Source organism: Rattus norvegicus, chromosome 19, assembly GCF_021556685.1.
Source record: "Rattus norvegicus strain SHRSP/BbbUtx chromosome 19, alternate assembly SHRSP_T2T, whole genome shotgun sequence".
NCBI classification, from domain to species: domain Eukaryota; kingdom Metazoa; phylum Chordata; class Mammalia; order Rodentia; family Muridae; genus Rattus; species Rattus norvegicus.
Genome location: NC_141552.1, coordinates 18,065,894 through 18,089,120, shown reverse-complemented (window position 1 = coordinate 18,089,120; position 23,227 = coordinate 18,065,894). Strand labels below are relative to the sequence as shown.

Genomic DNA, 23,227 nt, shown 5'->3' with positions numbered 1-23,227 from the left:
TGGTGCACATTCTTTGCACACAGAAGAAAGTGAGTAGTAGTGAAAACACACCAATCATGGAATTGATGGAGGGAGCTGTGGGCAGAAGCTGGGGTTTAGAGTTACTTAAAGGCCCTATGCAGGCTCTCCTTTTGTTGGATGAGAAACTTCAACTGCAATGTGGTTCTTTATTTTCTTTCTCTAAAGCACAGAGGGCTAGGGTGGATCTCAGGGCTTTGAGCATGTTCGGCAAGTGCAGTCACACTGAATTAAATCCTAGGGCTGGAACCCTATTAATCTTCTACAGAATTATAGAGCAGCCTGGATGAAGACTCTCAGCTGAAAATGTGGACAACTCAAGACAGGTACTGGACAATGGCTGTCAGACTTGACTGAAGACTGGAAATGTTTTGCTATCTCACAGGAAAAGAAGGCCCCTCCCACTACACTGTACTCTAAGGACATTTTATTCAGGATAGGATGACATGAACTATTGTCTCATGTCACAGATGTCAGCACAAAGTATCCAAGGTATTGTATGCCAATGGTAGCATCAACAGAACAAAGCACACAGTGTCATGAAGACATAAATTATGAGTTTGTGTAGCAAGACCCAGGCCTCTTCCAGGTTCTTAGATAGTAACTGAGAACCTCAAATACGGTAGTGATGTGATAGTGTGGTGTAAATCTAGTTACAACTAGTTTTGACACAGATGACACTTTTTGTGTCATGGTCAGCTTATAGTGAATGACTAGACCTAAGCATGAGAATAACCAAATACTACATTGCTTCTCTAGCTGCTGAGCTTCTAAAAGCCCTGGGGTGACAGCAAGCTTTTGTGGACATACTGGATTGGTTCTTCTGTACTTTAACTCTCTGAGTCACCTGCACTCTGAGCAAGTTAGATGAATTCCACAAATTGGAAATCAGTCACCTGGAAAAAATACATTCTCAATATGATCCCAGATTGGCCATGGAAAAAGGGTAGCTTGAACTGTCCCACCTAGGTTGGGCTTGCACAGGCCTGCTCTCCAGAAGAAACCTGTGTTCACAGCTGCAGGCTGCATTCACTATGGATGCTCTTGAGGTTCCTTCCTAAACTGCTTAGATTACAATAATTTTCTTGCTAACAATCAAAAAACTGATTATGCCAAGCTGGCCTACAAGAAGCTAGTTTCTATTCTGTATTTTATCAGATGTGCAGAATACATATGGTCATCATTGATAACAGGTGAATGATCTGCTCTAATATGGACACTAAGTGATGCTGGAGGACGATCCTGACCCACAATGAGCAGTGGGGACACCAGAGCCCTGTAGGGATGCCTGGCAACCTAACACGTTGAGCACGCACAGCTCAGTAAGTTCCCTGTGAACACACATCTCCTGAGATCTCTCTATTTAATCATAGGTGATCCTGTCCACCTAATACAGCACCTCATGTGGAATAACAAAAGCCACCTGCAGGAGATGTGGTGATGACTCACAGGGTAGAGAACCTGCTGCTCTCTCAGAATAACCACATGGACCCTAACAATTGGGTAAAGTGTGTCAGTGATTACATCATAAAGTGTGTGTCCGAGGAACAGCCACATTCTCCACACAAAAGACACTGTCACACTGAGTACCCCTTGGTGACTTTGAATTCACTTATTAGCCCAGGATCCATGGAACATGCAGAGATCCATGTGTAGCTGTCAGTTCTAAGTCCACAGGAGGGGACAGAACCCTTGAGTAAGAATGATGGTCTTAAGAGTCAAGAGATAGAATTCAATTTTTATTCATAACAAATACATTTTTACAACAAAACAGGATTAAAATGAATAAAAATATTTAAAAATATTTGAAAGTAAAAATAGTAACAAGAACATATAAATATGAAACAACAAAAAGAAAACTTCAATTAAAATCATAACAAAAATATTTCTAAAAGCATATTCTTAAGGAACATTTAGAAGCACAGATGTATTGCTGTTTCTCCTCTAGCCCACATAATGAAAGGCAGTCCCCCAAGTTGTCTCTCAAGTGCTGTTTTCTGAGAAGAAAGTAAGACTTCAATCAGTCAGGCTGGCTTAGTGGTATATAAATTTAGCGTCTCTAAGAAATGACAAATTAACTCAGAGGATGAATACTCATCCAAAAAATGTTGTTACCATTCAGGATGTTGGTCATCAGGGACTCCTGAGAAAGCAACTTATTCTTCGGGAAGCTCTCTTACTGCTGTGTGTCCAATTCCAGCTCTCTTGCACTTTCTGAGACCTGGGAGAGGAAGGCAGTTTTTCAGACACTGATTTGGTGGGGAAATGCAAGCCAGCTGTCAGAATGCTGCCTTCTACCACCTCAGTTCTATTGGACAGTCGACATGGACATTTTAAGTGATATCATTGTTGCTAACTCTGTGGGCAGGGCAAAATCTCCAGAGAGCCTCACAGTAATGTGGGCTGACAATATGGGACCCAGACTTATACCAGTGCAAAACAAGAACAGGGCAATGGCAAGAGACCTCATCAGGTTGCAGGAAGAAAGGAGATGTCCATATGTCACCAAGGATAAAGCCAATGACAAGTACTAATTTGACATTTGCACTTGGTTCTTATCCCAAAGGTGCTTCCTACACAAGAGATCACATGACCACAGAGTGTCATTTGTCAAAGAACCAAGAACTTGTTCAAAACTCTACATAGGATCCAATGTATCACATGGATATGCAATAATATGATATGTTATTCATCTGTCACCATTTCTAGACTGCAGCTTCAAAAGGAGCAGCAAAATATGCTTGCACAATAATTCAGTTTCTGAAAAGTGGTTAACTTCCCAGAATACTTGTGCATAGGCAGAGCAATGAACAATTCCATTACATGAGGTGGTTGGCTGGTTGTGAGTGTAAATTAGAAAGGTGGTAAGAGAAGCAAAGATGTATCAAATTGGCAAATTTTATCAGATATTGTTAAGCTAACAGGTCCCTACCTGATAATGCTGGTTCTGGCCGTTGATGGTCTTTATCTTTCTTGTTAAAGTCAACCAAATATTTCTGGTTCAGTGCACAATCAAGATGTACCTCCTTGCTCTCCTGCTTCAGTGGGACCAACTTCTTCCTACCTGTGTTCTCCATCAGGAGCTGGCTGAGCAGGTTTCTGGAAATACAGTCTGCATAGTAAGATCATGCTGCCCCTTTCTCCCATTCCTACTCCCAAGTCCCACTAACTCTACCAGGTCCCAGATACCCATGAAGACTTAATAAAATGCATCTTGATACATATAAGGCTGCTGCACAAAACATAAAGAGTTAATTCGGGGAAGAATAAATTGTTTGCTTGGCCTGACACCAATTAGTGTCCACACCTCTGAGAAAGAACATGGATCCACAACTATCCATGAAAGCCCAATGCATGGGGGCAACATGAATTAGTACTGGGCCAACACCCTCAAAAGAGGTCAGTAGAACCAAGAGAAGGTCATGCTAACCATGTGGTCCACGCACTGAGTGTTGTAAAACCTGGTGTGACACCATAGGTCCAGGTCAGCCTAATAAACTTCTGCTGACTTCAATCAGTGCTGTTCTCTCTAGAGCCTTTTGAAGATGCCTCGACAATCCTGGGATGAGGAACAGTCTTTTATGGAACTGAAAACTGAGTCCTAATGACCCTGGAACACTGATGGGTAAATAGCACAAGAGATAGAACCAGAGCTGAAGACCGTCCAATCCAGAACAAAGAAAGTCAGAAATGGCCATTCCACAAGTGATAGCCTTTCTGACCAGGACTTACCTAGAGAAGGTAATCTCCTTCTTCAGCTTATGGTTGTTCTCATGGACCTCAGTGTTCTCCATCTCTAAGTTGTGCAGAATTGACATGACTGCCTCCTCCATTCTCTCCAGGTCTTCATAATATGGATTTGGCCTGAAGTGTGACCTGGCCCCAAATGATAGAATACAATGAACATCGGCATTTAGGAATATATGAACTCAGGGTGGGTCCTAAATTACCCCAGGCTGCTGCCTGGATCTTCCAGCACTCAGTCACCTGCCTAGCAAGTACAGAGACTCACCATAAACTCACTGCAATTACAATCTTGCAAAGCCACCAGCTGTCAAGGGCTTTGCAAATGCACACTGGGAACTCACTCTCCCTGACTTTATCCCTGAATTCTTCATTCAGACCACAAGTTCTGCTTTAAAATAAATGGAAGCAGATGAGTCCATTTTCAATCTCACTCCTCAGGAAGGGTCAGGTTCTGAATCTCCACTATATGGGAGGTGAGGTTTAGCACAGGGTGGTTAGGGAGGCACAGCTTTCTAGAACCCAAAACCTTAATAGGATAAGAAGGTGACCTTGCAGACCCAGGAATGAAACAAGAGCATTTGGAGCGATTCATACCTGTTCTTCATGGATCTCTCTGTCAGAAACCTCAGGCGATCTCTCAGGTCATTTCTCTCCTCGGTAATGAGCTGCAGCTCTTTAATCAGCCTCTCCTTTTCCTTCTTGGCCTGATTCTCGCTTAGTTCAGTGCCAGGGGATGATGTTTCTCTCCCAGCGTCTGTAGGTAGAAGAACACAAGTGAACCTGCATGGGGAGAATGCATAGAGTGTTCATAGACCTCAGTGAGGCCTAAACAGGAGAATAAGCCAGGAACCCAGTGTCACTGCTAGGCGATTGGTCTATGCTTAAGAGGCCTCCTCAGTGGATCTCAGTTCTCCCACTACTCTATAGATACCAAGAGACATAAGCAGCCAGGTGTTCCCTATGCCGGACATCACGTGCTTACATGTACCACGGAGATGGCTTCTCCAGGATTATCATCAGCTGAACAGGGTACAGCTTGGTTTCAGGACCCTCATTCCTGTGGCTTCAGAACTCAGATGATAAATTCACCATCCAGAAAACTTGAGTGATTGGAGACACTCAGATGCCCTACCCTGATACTCTAAGCCAACAACTTTGGATTTAAAACGCATTTCCGGGGAGGATATGTTCAACAGACTTATCAGTGTCTCTATGTGAAATACCAAATGCCCCAGAAGTGCGAATAGGTTACAGGCTGAATCTTGGTCTACACGATCCAAATAGTTTTGGTATTTTAGAAACATGTTTGTAACACACACTCTAATATATAAAGCTAACGATGACCGTGCCAGTTAGAAGAAATCAGAGAAGGTCTAAGAACATAAGGTTATTGCCTGGAGCACAATCTCTCCCTGTTACTACTGTCAGATACCCACTGTATTTAAAGAAGCAATGATAGTGAAATACATTGCTGCCCTGTCTAAACTCAGAAAAGGTGGACCCTCCAAGACCACTGATGGTGTTATTATATCAATGTAACAGAACAAATGAACTGAAAAGTAAAGACCAGAAGTCCACAGTATAATAGCATTGGCCTTACCATATCCTCCCAGTGGGGATGGGGAAACTAAAGTTCTGAAATCCTGACTTTCAGGAATTGTGATATTCGTGGAAATTCAATTCCTTTTCAGATGCTCCAGTTGTTGTGGCCCATTGCTAGAAAGGTCAGCGTAAGCCTGCAGCCACCCTGGCAAGAAGCTCAAAATACACTGCCCAGAACTTACTCCACATTCCCCAGAAGTGCTGTCTTTGTCCATCATTACTTTGAGATGAAAGGCCAGACTCCTTCACTCTAGTCTCTCCAGAATCGACGTTCCCCCTCCCAAAACGCTTGCGAAGACAGGAAAACATGTCTTAGCTTGTAACTGCCAGACTCAGACTGAGAGAAACTAGGGCACTGGTTGTCACTACAACACTGGTGACATCACAGAGGATTCCAGAACTCTCTAGGAGACAATAGAATGTCCAAGAAGGGACAGCAGATGTCATGGGGAGCAGACTTTCCCTCCCTGCTAATGTTCTCCCTGTACTGAGCATAAGCAGAGGGGCCCTTTCCAGGAGACTTTCCTGGGGCAGAGCCACTGAGCATCTCCTGCTTCCAAAGCCAAATTTTCCTCAAGGCTTGATTATAAAAACCTTACTAATTCCTATGCATATAAATGAATGTTTCCTTTCAAATCTTTCCCAAAAAATGTCTCATCCTAACTCAAATTGTCCTCATTCACCAATGTTAGCCATTAAACCTTCCTGAGATTTCACACCAGCTTGAATATTCAGTCAAAAGTTCTCCTGTCTCATTATGTACAGGTGCTTTATATCACATCAAGAAATAGTCTACATGGTAGGTTACAACATGCGTGTGTATTAGGGGAACACTCATGAAGTCATGTGCTTAGCAATCGACAATTGCCAGAAAATTCCTTAGGAGAAAGAGTTGAAGTCTTTAAGGTGCTAGGAAAAGTGTGGAGACCAGTTGGCAGAGGAAAATGCAATATTGGAGACACCAGTGAAGGGAACCTCATGCTGCTTGTGGGGTTCTGCTCTCTGCACCAATGTCGCTAAAGGAGCACTGATCACAGGCCTGAGTAAGATGTACCATGAGCTTCTATCAGAAAAATAAAATAAACAAGAGATATAGAGGGTGCACAGAAATGTCTAAAATGAGGCTATAAACATCATTAAGTGGATAGAGCAAGGTCCCAGCACCTGTACACTGGGAAATGGCCACCACACCAAACACAAAAGTAGTAACACATTTATCATAGTAAAACACATTTATAATAGTAAAAAATGAATACTTTATAGAATGCACCCACTAACACTGATTGATCACATCAGTAGTTCAAATTTTGGGGGCAAGTTCATGGCCTTAACTACCTTTGTCTCAACTTATATAGCAAAAAATAAGAAAGAACGAGAAAAGACAAAGTCAAAACTAAAAGCTCAAGCTTCTCATATGAGGATTGCAGGAAGTGTTATATGGGAGTCAGTTCTGATTAGGCCATTTTAGATAGAACAGTGCATAGTGACCCTTAATGTGATGGGCCCTATATAAAGCTTTTTGCAATATTGGAATTTTAACAAACCTCATCCAGTATGTACGGAAGAGGCAAAGATGTGATCACCATGTCCTTACTCTGTATCAGGTTATTTTTCTGCATCCTTGATTGTCAGGCATAGAACAGCAACAATCTGAAATAGCTGGTAGACATGGAAAAACATGGCTAAAACTATAGTTGTGGGTTACACACCTCAACTGTGAAAGGCTAATGCTGTGTGCACAGTCCTTGGAGGCCACTCTTTTAAGCCTAATTATTTCAAACTGAAAGGAGGTTTATCTGAGCTCAAGGTGATCCTGGCCAGCCAGGTAGAGGGCAACATGTGATACTTGAGACCCTGTTTTAAACCAGCACAGAAATCCACACTTCATTCAAAGCATCATCTACGAATTCTCGATTATTTACCATTCTCTCCCTACCAGTCGTTCTGTTTGGAATGGTAGAAAACAACTGGAACTGATCTTTCTATTTTAAGGACCTTGATCTCTCTTTTTTTGGGTCCACATTAAGAGTGCATACAAATGGACATCACCATCTGAACATCTTAGTATTATGTACTCTGTATATATAGCATAATACTGTCCCTATGACAGTCTCAAGCTTCCTTGAGTGTAGTTGCCCCATCAAGAAGTGTGAAGTTCTGAGTTCAAACCCCAGTGATGCTTTAAAGGGACTAGAAGAAAGCCATCAGAGATACTCCACTTCTTTGTCCTTAGATTAAATCAAGTTGACACAATGTGAACCTGGTGGGCTATTTAACCATGCATCTTTCTCCCAACCCCACTTCCACGAGTTCAGTCCATGGCAGAATTCATCCCCCACCATCCTAGATATTTCTTTATATATTTCTACAAGAGCCAGGTTTCTTTTTTTTTAATAGAATTAGTTGTAGGCAATCAACTGCTGCCCTATGTGAGAAATGATTAGTATCTATTGCAACTTACCACAGTGTATTTGTGTATACAAGTACATTATTGGAAATCCAGCATTACTGAGGGATTGGAAACCAGTGCTGTGGCCTTGCCTTTCTGTGCCTCTTCCTGGCTCACAGGCAGCTGGGGGCAGACCTTGAGTTCCTCTTCAGGGACAGAGTGATGTTGAATGGGCACTGAGCAGGCAGAGAAACACAGCTGAGGCAGCTCCTTTCAGTTATTAAACACATCATCTCCTTCCCATCTTAAGGGCTACTGCTGAGGTCTTGCCCCCCTACATACCTTAATAGCAGCGAATTTGTTACACAGCAGCCAGGTCTTTCCTATAGTTCTGTAATACGCCTCCACATCATGGATGCCAAGAAAAACACTAACAAAGAACAAAAATCTCTGACGTTGAACTGTGTGGTGCTGGTCACATACCCTGTTATGTTCTGTATGTTATGAGGTTTGTTAATCTTAACAAGTTCCCCAAGTGTATTCTTCACATAGGACCCAATAGATTCAAGGAAAATAGGAACAATTATGTGTAAAATGGCCTGAGTCAGGGCCCATAGACCGAAGCATTTCCAACACTTGTGCATGAGCCCATGTGGATTTTGCAATGAGCGGGGCCTAGCAATGTCCAGTACACAGTTGTGAGCTGTTGCTCTGGTTGAACTGTATTGGTGTGTGCATTAATAAACTACACCTATTTAAATGAATTCAGTGTCCTGTGGTTTGAATCCAGACCCCTTGACACCAGATCTTCCCTTCTGCAGCACTTGGGAAAAAGGCTAAGTTTAGGAAAGGTGACCTCTTGTCATAAGTTATGTGACAAGAGGGATGGTGAATGATCCCTTAAGATAAGAATCAAGGTTTCCTCAATGGTATTTAGGTCTATACTGGCCCTGTGCAACAGCTTCAAGAACCCATTTCTGATTTTCCTTGGGATTCCCGTGATGATGCACTCAGACATGATTGGAAACAACCAAAACGGTGGTCAGACTTGATTTATAAAATGTAGGTAGCATTGCAAACTTATGTTGTAGGATATTTGATCATATTGTCATCCCCAATATTGTGTTATTTACTTAGAAAAATACCTTCTGGCTGTGTAGTTCAGCACTAGCACCAATATTTCACTCTAGAGCTATTTTTGTTTGTTTGTTTGTTTGTTTTTTGTTTTTGTTTTTGGATGAACAAGTACTTTCCTATTTTGTGGCCCAGCCCTATCTCTTACATCTTTGCACAGTCATAGAGAGACCTAAAATATATACTCAGACAAAGCCAGGGGAGTGTATAAAAGGGCCTAAGGCAATACCACATAATGACATTGAAAGTGGGCTCTCTTCTTGATCCACGCCTCCAGCTCTCCTGACATCTACATGAATTATAACTCCTAATGCAGTGTAAATGATGTCTGCACTATTGCTGAAGGAATCATGAGAATAACAACTCTAAACATCCCACCATGGATAGAATTTGTGGAAAGAGGCAACTGACAGCCAATGAGAAGGCTCTACAGTTAAAGGGGCTTGCTGTCAAGTCTGATGAGCTTGACTCAATCCCCAGGACCCACGTAGTAAAAAGGAGAGAAACAAGGGCCAAGCTGTCCTCTGGCTTCCACTCCTGTGCTTACATGTATGTGAGTATATATGTATATGTCTGTATGTACGTGTGGATATGAATGTGTGTATGCATGTATGTGTATACGTGTATATGTATATGTGTGTATATGTCTGTCTATATGTGTGTATAGGTGTATTTGTATGTGTGTATATGTATTGTATGTGTGTGTATGTGTGTATGTATATGTGTATGTGTGTATGCATGTATGTGTGTATGTGTGTATGTGTGTATGTATATGTGTATGTGTGTATGTGTGTATGTGTGTGTATGTGTGTGTGTGTATGTGTGTATGCATGTAGGTGTGAATATATGTGTGTGTGAGCATGAATGTGTATAGTCATGTATATGCATGTGTTTTCATGTACGTGTATTCGTGTATATGTACAAATGTATGTGTGTATATGTATGTATGGACACACAAACACACACAATGTTAAAACATAAAAAGCTCCTTGGAGTATTCACCGTGCCTTGATAAGTGGTGACCATGTGGGGGAAACACATGTCCATGTAAGCACACCTGTTCACATGTGCTAAGCAATGCCCAGCCTGGTCTTGAGCTCACTACCTGCCCAACGATGAGTTTCTGCCCACCTGGTCTTCTCAGAGCCAGGCGACGATTGTTCCTGCCATTCCAGTTCTGTTCCCGTTTCTCATGCCACAAACCTTCTAGCTTGAATCTCACCTACTGACGCAGGAACCTAACAGCCCCCAACCCAGTGAAGTAAGTAAACTTCTTCCTGACATCCTCAGGCTTGGTGTCCCCCATGAGTCACAGGGAGGAAGAATGGCATGCACCAAGGAGAAGGGCCATGGGCAAGGAGGACAGGAAACATAAGTCAGTCATCACTGACACCAGCAAAGTGTGTGCTTCAGAGCTGGCTCTGCTCACTCTTGTCCCAGTGGCAGGACTTAAGAGTGGTGCATACCTGTCACCCAGCACTCAGAGACGTCTGAGGCATGAGAACCAGGAGTTCATGGCCATCTTAACTAATGGTGAGATCAAAGCCAGCCTGGGCTGCATGAGACTCAGTCTCAAAGCAGGCAAGGAGGAACTTGCTATATTTGAGCAAGGAAGCTGGAATCCTCCTGGGTTCTAAACATTCACTGCAATACAGAAAGATGCTAGGGCTAGTGTGGCAGAAAGTAGGAGACAGAGAAGCCAGGTTAACCCTCCCTAATCTTCTCATCCTGTGTGAGCTATGAGTAGATGGTGCCCTATACACTGTGGACAGGATGGTCTCTCAGACGGTTCAGAAAGCCATGGAGGACTCCAGCAATTCTCCACTTGGGTGTCACTTGAGTCTTATATGTGTGTGTTTACAAGCCAAAATATAAGATCCATAGGTGACTGTGTAAATTCAACATGGCCCAGCCATGTGCTGGAATATTATTCAGCCTTACATAGGATTCAGATTCTGACCCTTGAACAGGAATGAGAATGGTAGCCATTCTCCTAAGTCAGACCTCCAGGCAGTGCAAAGACAAACTAACACTGTATGACACCACTGAGGGCTGCAGTGTCACCAATTATATAAAGACAGAAAGCAGGAAGGTTTACAGAGCCCTAGGGGTGACATGGAGTGGGGCGGTTGGAGGGTAGGTGTGTAAGTGGGACTGAGCCTCAGAGGAATCAGACATGGCTGCAGAATATGCATGTGGCTGCCTCCCATACCTGTGGGTGCTGCCTCCTCAGAAAGGCAAATACAGCAAAAGAAAGGACCAGAGGGGACAGGCTCTGACCTCCTGTAGACACACACAAATGACGTGACAGAATGTGCACACTGCTGCCTTGCTGCAGGAGCAGTTGAGCTTCCAGAAGGGTTGAAAGAGGCTGGAAGGGCTGAGCATGGCACTGAGTTCAAGGACATAGCTTTAGGTCCTGGGGAACCTATGGTGCCCAGGCCCCATCCCGCTGATACTGAGGGACACAGCTGACATTCAGGGTGATGGCTGGGCTGGGCTGGGGAATAGGTGTCCACTCTCACCTGCCTCAGCTTGAAGATGCGCTGGGTGAAGTAGGACTGCAACTACTTGTTGGATTCATTGATGCAAATCTACTGGAAACTATTCTGTTCAAAGTCCTCAAATCTGAATATGGCCAAGACACCAATGGGCAAGCACTGGGAGACAAGGTTTGGTTATTGCCGGGGCCTCCTGGGAAGACTAGCCATCCTGAGAGGAGTTGCAGCAGAGGGGTGTGTTTTCCTGACCTGTTTGGTACCCAGTGTTTTTTGCCAAGGCTTCCTTTGTTACTTCTTGATGGAACCAGGCCTGCACATATCCAGTAAGCATTGGGGTGGAACCTGGGCTTGGTGCCCACATGCTGGCATCGCTGAGGGTGAAGTCTAGCCTATCACACTTCCAGACACCGAGTGCAGATGCCTGGGTTCCTATAGAATGGCGGTTCTTACCCTTCCTAACACTGTGTCTCTTTATTTCAGTTCCTCATGTTGTGATCCCAACCATAAACTTATTGGAGAGCTACTTCATGAGTGTAACTTTGTTACTGTGAGGAACTGTAGTGTAAATGTCTGGTGTGCAGGAGCTCTGATGTAGAACCCACAGATTGATAGCAGCTGCTGTAGAGGATCACAGTCCCCTGCAAGCCCTGGTGTTTGCAGAGATCCCGTGGGTTCCTACTCTCCATGGCTTTCCCAAGGACAGGGTTTATTCTTGGCCATCTCAGGGCCCGGGACCTCACAGAAACAGCCTCTCCCATGTCCTTCCTGTTGAGGAGAGTGTGGTTGGTCCTCAGCACAGACCAGTCAAACAAGGCGCTGTATAGACCCTTGGCCAGGGGTCTCCTGCAGTTATGGCCTCTGGACAGAAGGGTTTCTTACCTGGGGTGGGGCAACCATGCCAGGTACAGGCAGTGATGCTCAGAGTCAAGACCTTGTTTTGTCTTATTTTCATAGACAAAGTTGCCCAGGCTGGCCTCGAACTTGCCGTGTAGCCAAGGATAATTAAACAACTGATCCTACTGCCTCTACCCCCCATGGCCTGGCATTGCAGATGAGTGTCACCAGAGCTGGCTTGTCACAGCTGCTATACGGCTCTAAGTCAGGGGCCTCATGCGCAGGTGCGTTATGACTGTGCCATCCCGACCCTGCAACCAGGGTTTTCACCTTTCTCCTGCTGAAGTCTGCTTAATCCTACCCTGGACCCAGGACACAGCAGCTGTGGGAGACTCAAAGCCTGGGGCTTCAGCTCAGCATGGGTACACAGCATGGCATGCAGGATGTATGGTTGTGAAAAAGCCAAGGAAGTGCTTCTCAGCTCACCCCCTGTAGGAGTGTCTAGTCCATCCTTCTCTCCATGGACGCAGACATCTGCTTCCAACTGCCCAACATGTCCCTCTGGTTTTGACTTTCCTGGATGCCATGTCAATGCCACCACACAGAGTGCTGCCTCTACTGGGGACACTCACACAACCTCTCTGGGGGACATCTGAGCCAAGCAGGGATTGGGTGCACTGCAGAGAGGTCAAGTCATGTCGTGAAGTACCTTGTCCCACAAAGGCTCACTGTTCAGGGAGTTGAGTGGAAAAGTAAGCTTATGCCCCTGGGCAGGGTCCCCATAGGGAGTGTCCCACACCCTGCTATCAAGTCTATTCCTGGTGCCATGAAAATTCAATTTGCAAGACCCAATGCTCTGGAAATGTCAAGAGCTAACGGAAATGTACCAGGAAGTGCACACCATAGCAAAGGGAGAGGATGGCACAGAGACCTATGCTATGGGTTAAAGGGCACGGAAAGGCCACCTCGAGCACAGGGGTCAGTCACCTCTTTCACAAACAAGGCAAAAGGTCAATGCTCTCATCTCTGGGAGCCTAAAGGGCTCTGTGGCTCCTAAGCCCTGAAGCCGCAGCCAGAAGCAGCACTGAACAGGATGTAAATGCTGAGTATGGCGATGTCAATAAAACTTTATTTACAAATCCAAATTGGTGGTGGTGCTGGTGGTGGTGGTGGTGGTGGTGGTGGTGGTGGTGGTGTTTGCGGACTGGTTCATTTCAAAGCATGCTGGAGTGGCATGGCCACTGAGCATCGGGAAACACAGAAAGGAATGCGACCTGATGCAGGGCTCCCAACACCCCAGACGTCGACCTATGGCACTGGAACAGGGTCCCTGAAGGTAAGTCTGGACAGTCAGATAAGGTAAGTACATTTTATTACAAGGAAATGGGACAAGATAAATCTTCTCTTCATCTCGCTATGCTTAAGCATCTTTAAGAGTGCAGGGAATTCATGTCTATCAGTCTGGTTTAGAAAAGTGTTTAGAGACAGCAAGAGTAAACTCCATGGTTCCCTGACGAGGGTTCCAGGGATTCTGATATCTGGGTCAAAGTGAAAGTTAAGGTGAAAAAGGCTGTCAGGCAGGGCAAAAAGATTCCAATTTCTGGTCTCTTTGGGCTGTAATTTTTACTGTGTTCAAGGCCATGAATGCAGACAGGGTAATAACGAATACAGAACAAGAAGCTAGAGCTTCATTAAGACAAAACGAAAGTAAAAGTTTTGCCCTCTGCACCACTGCCTGAAGCAGGTTTTTCTAAGTCCTTTCCCGAGGATGGCATGCTGACCATTAGATTCACACGATGATGATGACGAATTCACCTGCTTTTTCTTTTCCTATAATTAGGCCAGCATCGATTCAAGGTGTGGCCCAACCGACTTATTATAAAGGATGATACTGGTTGGTTGAAAAAGGTAGTAGCTTTCTATGAACCATATATTAAGTTTTTATGTATATTAAAATTAACATTGGAAAGAACAATGGTAGGAGAGGAAGCTGGAGGACAACTGCTGCAAATGCTTGCTTTTGAAAATGCTAATGAAGAGTACAGGAGAGCATTATTACCTATAAAGGAGGCTGGGGATATTAATGCTTATATGAAGGCATGCAAGGGTATCTTTTCTGAAAATGGAAAGATGCATATTTGGCACGTATTGATCCAGATAGAGTTATTAAATTATATGTTTAAATACTCTTGAATATCCTACAGGCGCTTTCGCTCAGGATGAGTTGCCTTTAGAATGAGTTTATATTAAATAAAACTTTAACCAAACATTAACAAATAATGAGGAACAAATTTCTTTAATTATTCAGCAAGGCATACAAAGACCTGTTACTCTGTGGGGATATGATTGTGCTGCTATTGTTTTCCCATTAAGCAAAGATAAAGGGGAATATTTAATGCAGATGTCTGAGGTTTTTCAATTAGCCATGATTTCTTACACTGCAAATATTGAATTTCATCCTCCCCATAGTAAATTGTGGGATTGCTTTAAAAAACAAAAAAAAATGTGATAAATACACTAATTTCTGTTGATCCATTACCATCAGCCTTTACTGTGTTTACAGACGGCTCTAACACCAAGATGGCTTATTGGACCAAAGATTAATTTTGGGGACAAGAATCTTCTTTTGGGTCAGTACAACAAAATGAATTATTAGTGGTAATTAATGTATTCCAGGATTTTACTCATGATGTAAAAATATTATAGCTGAGTCCACTTATGTTGTAGGAGTAGTACAGAATATTGCGACTGCTGTTGTTTCTACATCTAAGCCTATATTAAATGTTATTCTCACATATTAAAGGACTATTGTTATTATGAAACTCTAGAATATTCATTACACACACTAGATCACATTCAAAATTTCCAGAATCTTTAACACTTGGCAATCATATGGTAGATCAATTAGTGGCATTTGCTACCCCAGAAGAACACAGTCATAATCATGCCAATACAGGATATTTACATATTAAATATAAGCTTCCATACTCTCAAGCCAAACAAGTTATTGCTAATTGTCCTATGTGTCAGTCTTCACGTATAAAATGTATTCCATCTCAAATTAATCCCAGAAGGATGCAACTTAATACATCGTGTCAGATCGATATAACCCATATTTCTGAGTTTGGTCGCCTTTCACATATAGATGTAAGCATAGATAATTTTTCAAAATTTGTGTGGGCTACACCATTGCCAGGAGTACGCACTGCTCATGTTATACAGCATCTATTGGAAACTTTTGCTGTTATGGGACTGCCTTCTAAAATTAAAATTGATAATGGACCAACATATATTTCTTATCAATATAAACAATTTTGTCAACGATATCATATTGTACATATTACTGGTACAGAACACAATACACAAGGACAAGCTTTTGTTGAAAGAATTCACCATACCCTGAAATGACAAATTATAAAATTAAAAAGGGGGAAAAGAGATGGCCTTATGCAACCTGAATGGAGTTTGCAGACCAGTCCCAGAGCTATATTGGCACAAGCATTATACGTTATTAATTTTCTTAATTTACCACAAGGTGAAGTTATATCAAGAGCCGATAGACACTTTGTTGAACTTACCCCCAGAAGGCATGGAACAGACAGTATGGATAAAAATTGCCCGGGATGCTGAATGGCAGGAAGGGACACCATTGTATATAGGGGAGAGGGTTTTGTCTCATTACAGGATGGGAGACTATTCTGGTTACCTGGGAGATGGATCCAAGCACAGAATAATAAGAACTGCTCCCTACCCTCAAAGGAATCCAGTTAAACCAGCTACGTTTTCTCCTGATGGATGTTCTCAGGAGATGAGGAGGTGTCCTCCATTACTGAGGCCCTGGTTTCTCTTAGTGTCCACAAACAACAATGGATAAGGATCCGTGCAGTGACAACCCTATTACCTATGTGGGGTCAGGTGAAGCGATTAAGCACTGAAAGGAATAATTTTGTCTCCTTCAGGAAAGTCCTTTACTGCTCAGCACTTATTCTTAGCAATGTGTGTTTTACTCATGGTTTCTTCTGCTGCGGCCAATGCCAGTTATCGGGCTTATATTGCTTATCATGATGAAATCCTACTACTTTTCTGTTAGTAAATATATGGATAATGACACAGAACATGATTGGAAGTTAATTCAAGCCTATTTAGAGGGTAATGAAAGTGCTTCAAAAGTAATTAATGCCTTGAAATATGATGTTCGTATGTCTTTTGGTAAACAGCCAGAAGATACTACCCCTATGGAAATAGCGAAATTATTGGCTGATCAATTGACAGGATTAGATCCCAAGGCTTGGCTTCAAAGGATTTTCCATAGCATGGGAGGAGCTAGTTTTGCCATAATCTTATGTACATTATGTATTATGTTGCTTTATTTTTACATGACTAAACCCCTACAAGGACCTTTAGCTATGTTATGTAAAGTGTTATTTTAAAACAAAAGAAAAAAGAAGGAATTGTTAAGACATAGAGATGCAGCTCCCAGGCAGGGTCAAGAAAGGCCTGGTGACAGATTCAAGTAGGGGCTGGAATGCCGCCCTGGAGAAGAAAATGTTTTTCTCACTTGGCCTTAAATTATGTTCTGCTGTGTCCGTTTCTGTGGAAGTGGTTCTAACGCTCTCTCGGTAATGGTGAGTATATTTTGATTATAATATGAGAGGTGATTTGTTATATGAATATTTTTAGAAGAAGCTTTTGTTTATTCGTCTTTCTTTGTTTAATCTTCCCTCATTGTTCCTGGTATCCTGGGAATAATAATCTTATGGTATCTTAACACAATGAAAATTGTAGTAATGCATATTCTTAGCTTAATAAGGATTAATAAAGCTTGCAACTGTGTGCAGTTTCTTATGCCTTTGCTCTGCACCACCTGTGTCCTGGGGGTATGCGACCATACCCAGGGCCCCAACTCACTACACATTGACAATGGGTCACCCCACAAAACACAGAAGCATCTACCTTAGTCAAAAATGGACATTTTATTGAATGCATACACTAACTCTGATTGATCACATCCATAGCTAAGATACTAGGGGCAAATCCGTGGCCCAAAATACATTCCTCTAAACCTCTAAAGCGAAAGAACGAAAGAAAGAAAGAAGGAAGGAAAGAAAGGAAGAAAGAAAGGAAGGAAGGAAGGAAGGAAGGAAGGAAGGAAGGAAGGAAGGAAGAAGAAAAAACACAAAAAACTTAAGCTTCTCATAGGAACTTCGCAGGAAGTGTTGTCTGGCGGTCAGTTCTGATTAGGCCATTTTAGATGAAACAGTGCATAGTGACCCTTAATGTGATGGGCCCTATATAAAGCTTTTTGCAGTATTGGAATTTTAACAAACCTCATCCAGAACATACAGCAGAGGCAAGGATGTGATCACCATGTCCTTGCTCTCTATCAGGTTATTTTTATGTGTCCTTGATTGTCAGGCATTGAACAGCAACAATCTGAAATAGCTGGTGGACATGGAACAAAGTGGCTAAAACTATAGTTGTGGGTTGCACACCTCAACTGTCAATGGCTAATGCTGTCCTAGAGACCTCGGAGGCCCCTCTTGTAAGACTGTCTATAGGAAAGTGGAAGCACTGACTTCAAAGTGAACCGGGCCAGCCAGGGAGAGGGCAACATGGATACGTGAGACCCTGTCTAAAACCAGCACAAAAACCAACCCTTCATTCAAAGCATCATCTATTAATTCTTTATTATTTACCACTTTCTCCCTACCAGCCTTTCAGTCTGGAATGGTAGAAAAGGACTGGGAATGTTCCTTCTATTCTAAGGACCTTGATCTCTCTTTCCTTAGGTCCACATTAAGAACACATGCAAATGGGTATCACCATCTGAACAACTTAGTATCATCTACTCAGTATATCTAGCATAACACTGTGCTATGACAATCTCAAGCTTCCCTGAGTTTCGCTGACCCAGCAAGAAGTATGAAGTACTGAGGCCACACCCCAGTGATCCTTTCAAGGGGTTAGAAGAAAGCCGTGAGAGATGCTCCACTTCTTTGTCCTTAGATTAAATCACATTGACACAATGTGGGTGGACTATTTAACCAGACATGTTTCTCCCAACCCCACCTTTCTGAGTTCAGACCATGGCAGAATTCATGCCCCACCACCCTAGATATTGAGTTTAGTGATATGTAATTATTATTTTAACCTATGTATTAAATTTTGTCATTTTGTTAATTTTTGTGGTTTTCACAGTCTTCTTTGATTAACTTTCCTAGTTTTATTAATTTATCCCCTGTGTTCTCTGGTATTTTGTCCTTCCCTTCAAACTAAAGTATTCCTTTTAGGATCCTCTACAGAGCTGTCTTACTGGTTACTCATATTGTGTTAAATTTATTTTTAGTGTGCATTAGTCAGCACAGTAGCTGAGCAGCTGCCTGCCCTCCATGGTAACAGATCTACTTTCCAAACAATAACGCTAACTCTTGCAGGCTGTGTAGCATCTTGGCTGCTCTTTGTTCCCCTTGGACAGCCCTCAGGACCAGGCTCTCCTCTCCCTTAACCATGGCTGCTGTCCTCTTCCTCTCTCCTCTCCATCACACACGTTCTTCCTTTATTCTCTGGCAGCTTCTTCTTCCTTCTTCCCTCCTCATGATCCTCTCTAGCAAAGCCCTCATAGCTCACCTCCCCCATCTCTCTGCTGTGCAGCTGTTGGCTGTTGGCTTCTTTATAATCACAGTTAACTGGGAGCAGGGTCAGTTATTTGGGGTTAACCAGTCTTGAGTTCTACAATTAGCATTAAAATACAAGCAGCATTAGGCCAATACACTACAGGGGTTTTGTTTGTTTGTTTGTTTGGTTTGGTTTAATTTTCATTTACTTTTTTACTTGTTATTTTATTTTTGGCTATTTTTTATTAATCGGTTATTTTATTTATTTACATTTCAACTGTTGTCCTGCTTTCCACACTCCCCTCATCAAACCTTACATCCCTTTTCTGCTCAGCTTTGCCTATGTGACAGTGCTCCCCCACCCAAACATATCCATTCCCACCTCACACCTCTAGGATCTCCCTTTGGTGGGCAACAGGCCTCACCTTGAACCATAGAGCATCCTTGCATACACTTTGGCTGGCAGTTTGGCCCCTGGGAGATTGGGGATTAGGGAAAGAAGATCTGTCCAGATATTAAAGCCAATGATTGCTGCATTCTCTTCTTTTTCTGGTTATAGGTGAAATTATGTTTGTGTGCTTCTCTTTTTTTAAATTATTGAGAGAAGATTAATTTCTTGGTTTTTCTTGGGTATAGTTTAGTTCATTGTCTTGGAGTTTTCCTCCTATTAGCCTCTGTTGTGCTTTCTTAGAGAAAAGAATTGTTTAAATTTGGTTTTGTCATGAAATATCCTGGTTCCTCCTTTTATGGTGATTGAGGATTATGCTGGATATAGGAGCCTGTGTCTGCATTACATCTGCCCAAGATTTTCTGACTTTTAGAATCTCTGTTGAGAAGTCTGGTGCAATTCAGATACGTCTGAATTTATTTGTTACTAGATATTTATACCTTACCCCTTTTAATGTTCTTTCTTGATCTGTGCATTTAGCTTTTTAATTATTATGTGAATGGAGGAATTTTTCTGGTACAATTAGTTTGATGTTCTGTAGGCTTGTTGTACCTTTATGGCCTTTTCTTTCTTTACCTTATGGAAGTTTGCTGCTATGATTTGTTGAAGGTGTTTACTGGATCTATGAACTAGAAATCTTAATTCTCTTCTCTATCTATTATCCTTAGGTTTCAACATTTAATTGTGTCCTGAAATTCATGGATGTTTTGGATTCAATAAACCATACATGTTTATCTGAGATGGGTGTTTTGTGCTTTGTGGGATGACCTCCTTGATCCCAGGCTGCATGAAGAATCTCAGCTGACAATGGGGACATAAATTATAAGTATGTGTAGCAAGACCCAGGCCTCTTCCAGGTTCTTAGATATTAACTGAGAACCTCAAATACAGTAGCAATGTGATAGTGTGTTGTGAATCTAGTTACTATTCTCTATTTTGATATAGATGACTCTTTTTGTGTCATGGTCAGCTTGTACTGACTAGAAGACCTAAGCTTGAGAATAACCAAAGAGTACATTGCTTCTCTAGCAGCTGAGCTTTTAAAAGCCCTGGTGTGACAGCAACTGTTGGTGGACATTCTGGATTATTCCTTCTGTACTTTAACTCTCTGTGTCACTTCCACCATCAGTAAGTTAGTTCAATTCCATAAATTGGAAATCCATCACCTGGAAGAAATACTCTTTTTTTTTAAAGATTTATTTATTTATTTATTATATACAAGTACACCATGACTGTCTTCAGACACACCAGAAGAGGGCATCATATCTCATTACAGATGGTTGTGAGCCACCATGTGGTTGCTGGGATTTGAACTCAGGACCTCTGGGAGAGCTGTCAGTGCTCTTAACCACTAAGCCATCTCTGTAGCCCAAGAAATACTTTCTGAATATGATCTGAGATTGGCCATGAAAAAAGGGTAGCTTGAACTGTCCCACCTAGGTTCTGGGCCTGCACAGGCCTGCTCTCCAAAAGAAACCTTTGTTCACAGCTGTTGGCTGGCTAAGAAAGATTTCACGAGACGTGATACACAGCCCTCGGACTTCTGCTTCAGTCATCTGCACAATTTTTCCCGGACGATATCCTCATACCTCCAGCAGGCGGGTGATGAAGCTGTCCACTCTCAGCTTCCCTTCAGCCATCTTGTGGGCACCAGACTCTCCTCCCTGCAGCAGGAACAAGGGCTTCTCCATGGTGGCTGCAGCAGCAGTGGTGGTTTGGCATTCTCACCTAGGAGGCCCTATGCCTTTCTACCCCAGTTCCAACTCACCTCAGGCCCCGGCGTTCCCCCCATCCACTTCCCACGGAGCAGGGAGAGCAGCACCCACTAGAAATAAAAGGGAAGCCCTTGGTCCTGCCAAGAGTGAACCCCCAGTGAAAGGGATTGTTGGGGGGGAGGGTGGCAATGGGAGGAGGATGGGGAGGGGAACACCCATATAAAAGGAGAGGGGGGGTTAGGGGGATGTTTGCCTGGAAACCCAGAAAGGTAATAACAATTGAAATGTAAATAAGAAATACCCATTTAGTAAAGATGGAGAAAAAAATAGAAAGAAAAGGCACACATTTAAAACAGAACAATATGGACCCTAATTTTAAAGCACAGCTCTGTCAATTAACTATATCTTAAGGAAGCTAAGAAAATCAGGCCAAACAATTATTTTCTCGGTTTAAGTATCTGTAATGTCGCATAAATAATAATGTCCGTTTCTTGCTATTGTGGAGGGAATTAAATAGATAATATGTAATCATGGAAGTTTTGAAGTACCATCCATTTTTCTGTTCATTAAATCACTCTTCCTCATTTAATTGATCAAATATGTATGCTTTCCGTTTCATAGTTACATGTATAATAAAACTAGTATAAAAACCTTCACAATTATGTATGCTTTCACTTTTAACAAATTAAATGAGCTATTCTTTGTATTTCTGCTGAACATTTAAATGTTCTTTATATGTCCCAATGCTAGTTTATTAGGTACCTATAAACTTTAAACTCTTTGCCTGAGAGCATGAGTACTATTTAATTATATAGTAACTACACCCAAGGCTCTCTTTTTATTAGAACCAATTATATCAGACTCTAAGAAAAATTACTTTTGCTTTAAAGTTTGTGTGTGTATGACTGTGAGTATGAGTATGAGTGTGTGTGTGTGTGTGTGTGTGTGTGTGTGTGTGTGTCTGTTGCACCACATGACCAAACAACTTTCAGGAGCCATTTCTCTCCTTCTGTCATGTGGGTCCCAGGATGTAACCCAGATGTTTGAATTTGGCAATAAATAATATTACCCACTAAATAAATAAATAAACAAACAAAAAACAAGCCACAAATCAACTTTAAAAGTAAAGGCCAGAAGTTCACAGAATAGTAGCATTGGCCTTACCATATCCTTTCTTTGGGGATGGGAAAATTAATGTTCTGAAATCATTGACCTTCAGGAATTGTGATATTCATGGAAATTCAATTCCTTTGCAGATGCTCCAGTTGTTGTGGCCAATTGCTAGAAAGGTCAGCTTAAGCTTGCAGGACCCCCACCATCCCTCCCCCGCCCCCCGCCTCCACAGAAAGCTCAAAAGACACTGCCCAGAACTTACTCCACATTCCCCAGAACCACTATCTTGGTCCATCATTTCTTTGAGACGAAAGGTCAGACTCCTTCACCCTAGTCTCTCCACAATCCACATCCCCCCTCCCAAAACACTTCTAAGACTGGAAAACATGTCTTAGGATGTATCTGCCAGACTCGGACTGAGACAAACTAGGGCACTGGTTGTCACTACAACATTGGTGACATAGCAGAGGACTCTCTAGGAGACAATAGAATGTCCAAGAAGGGACAGCTGATGTCATGGGGAACAGACTTTAACTCCCTGCTAATGTTCTCCCTGTACTGAGCATGAGCTGAGGTGTCCTTTCCAGGAGACTTTCCCGGGGCAGTGCCACTGAGCACCTCCTGCTTCCAAAGTTAAATTTTCCTCAAGGCTTGATTATAAAAACCTTAATAATTCCTATGCATCTAAATGAATGTTTCCTTCCAAATCCTGCCCAAAAATGTCTCATCCTAACTCAAATTATCCTCCTTCACCAATATTAGCCATTAAAAATTCCTGAGAAATAATACCAGTTTGAATATGCAGTCAAAATGTTCTCCTGTCTTATTATGTACAGGTGCTTGAAATCACATCAAGAAATAGCCTGCATGGAAGGTTGCAACATGGGTGTGTGTTAGGGGAACACCCATGAAGCCTTGTGCTTAGCATTCAAAGGTTGCCACAAAATTCCTTAGGAGGAAGACTTGAAATCATTATGGTGCTAGAAACAGTGTGGAGGCCAGTTGGCAGAGGAAAGTGAAACATTAGAGCCACCAGTGAAGGCTCCTGTTGGGCCCTACCTTGGTGTTTCCCTGCCCCCTCGCTGAGCCTTTCAGCCTGTTATAGCACGAAA

The 23,227-nt window shown here is 42.5% G+C and overlaps 1 protein-coding gene across 1 annotated transcript; it reads right to left on the bottom strand.

Annotated features, from left to right (window-relative positions):
* Window positions 1-1,745: 1,745 nt before the first annotated feature.
* On the bottom strand, window positions 1,746-20,978 carry LOC147998951 (disks large homolog 5-like). The gene is made up of 7 exons (XM_087595390.1): window positions 20,877-20,978; window positions 5,550-5,655; window positions 4,360-4,519; window positions 3,751-3,894; window positions 2,951-3,117; window positions 2,134-2,239; window positions 1,746-2,015 (listed from the first exon to the last, which is right to left on the bottom strand). The coding sequence occupies exons 1-6, from the start codon at window positions 20,976-20,978 to the stop codon at window positions 2,175-2,177; spliced, it is 744 nt and encodes a 247-aa protein (XP_087451516.1). The 3' UTR covers window positions 1,746-2,015; window positions 2,134-2,174.
* Between the last annotated feature and the right edge of the window lie 2,249 nt (window positions 20,979-23,227).

What these genes read in the sequence shown, in the direction of transcription:
- LOC147998951 (XM_087595390.1), bottom strand. Translation starts at nt 20,978, where the DNA reads ATGGAGAAGCCCTTGTTCCTGCTGCAGGGAGGAGAGTCTGGTGCCCAC. An exon ending in TCATCACCCGCCTGCTGGAG is followed by an intron (nt 5,656 to 20,876) that starts GTATGAGGATAT and finishes TGTCTTCGCAAG; the next exon opens with CGTTTTGGGAGGGGGAACGT. An exon ending in GAGAGATCCATGAAGAACAG is followed by an intron (nt 3,895 to 4,359) that starts GTATGAATCGCT and finishes ATTTGGGGCCAG; the next exon opens with GTCACACTTCAGGCCAAATC.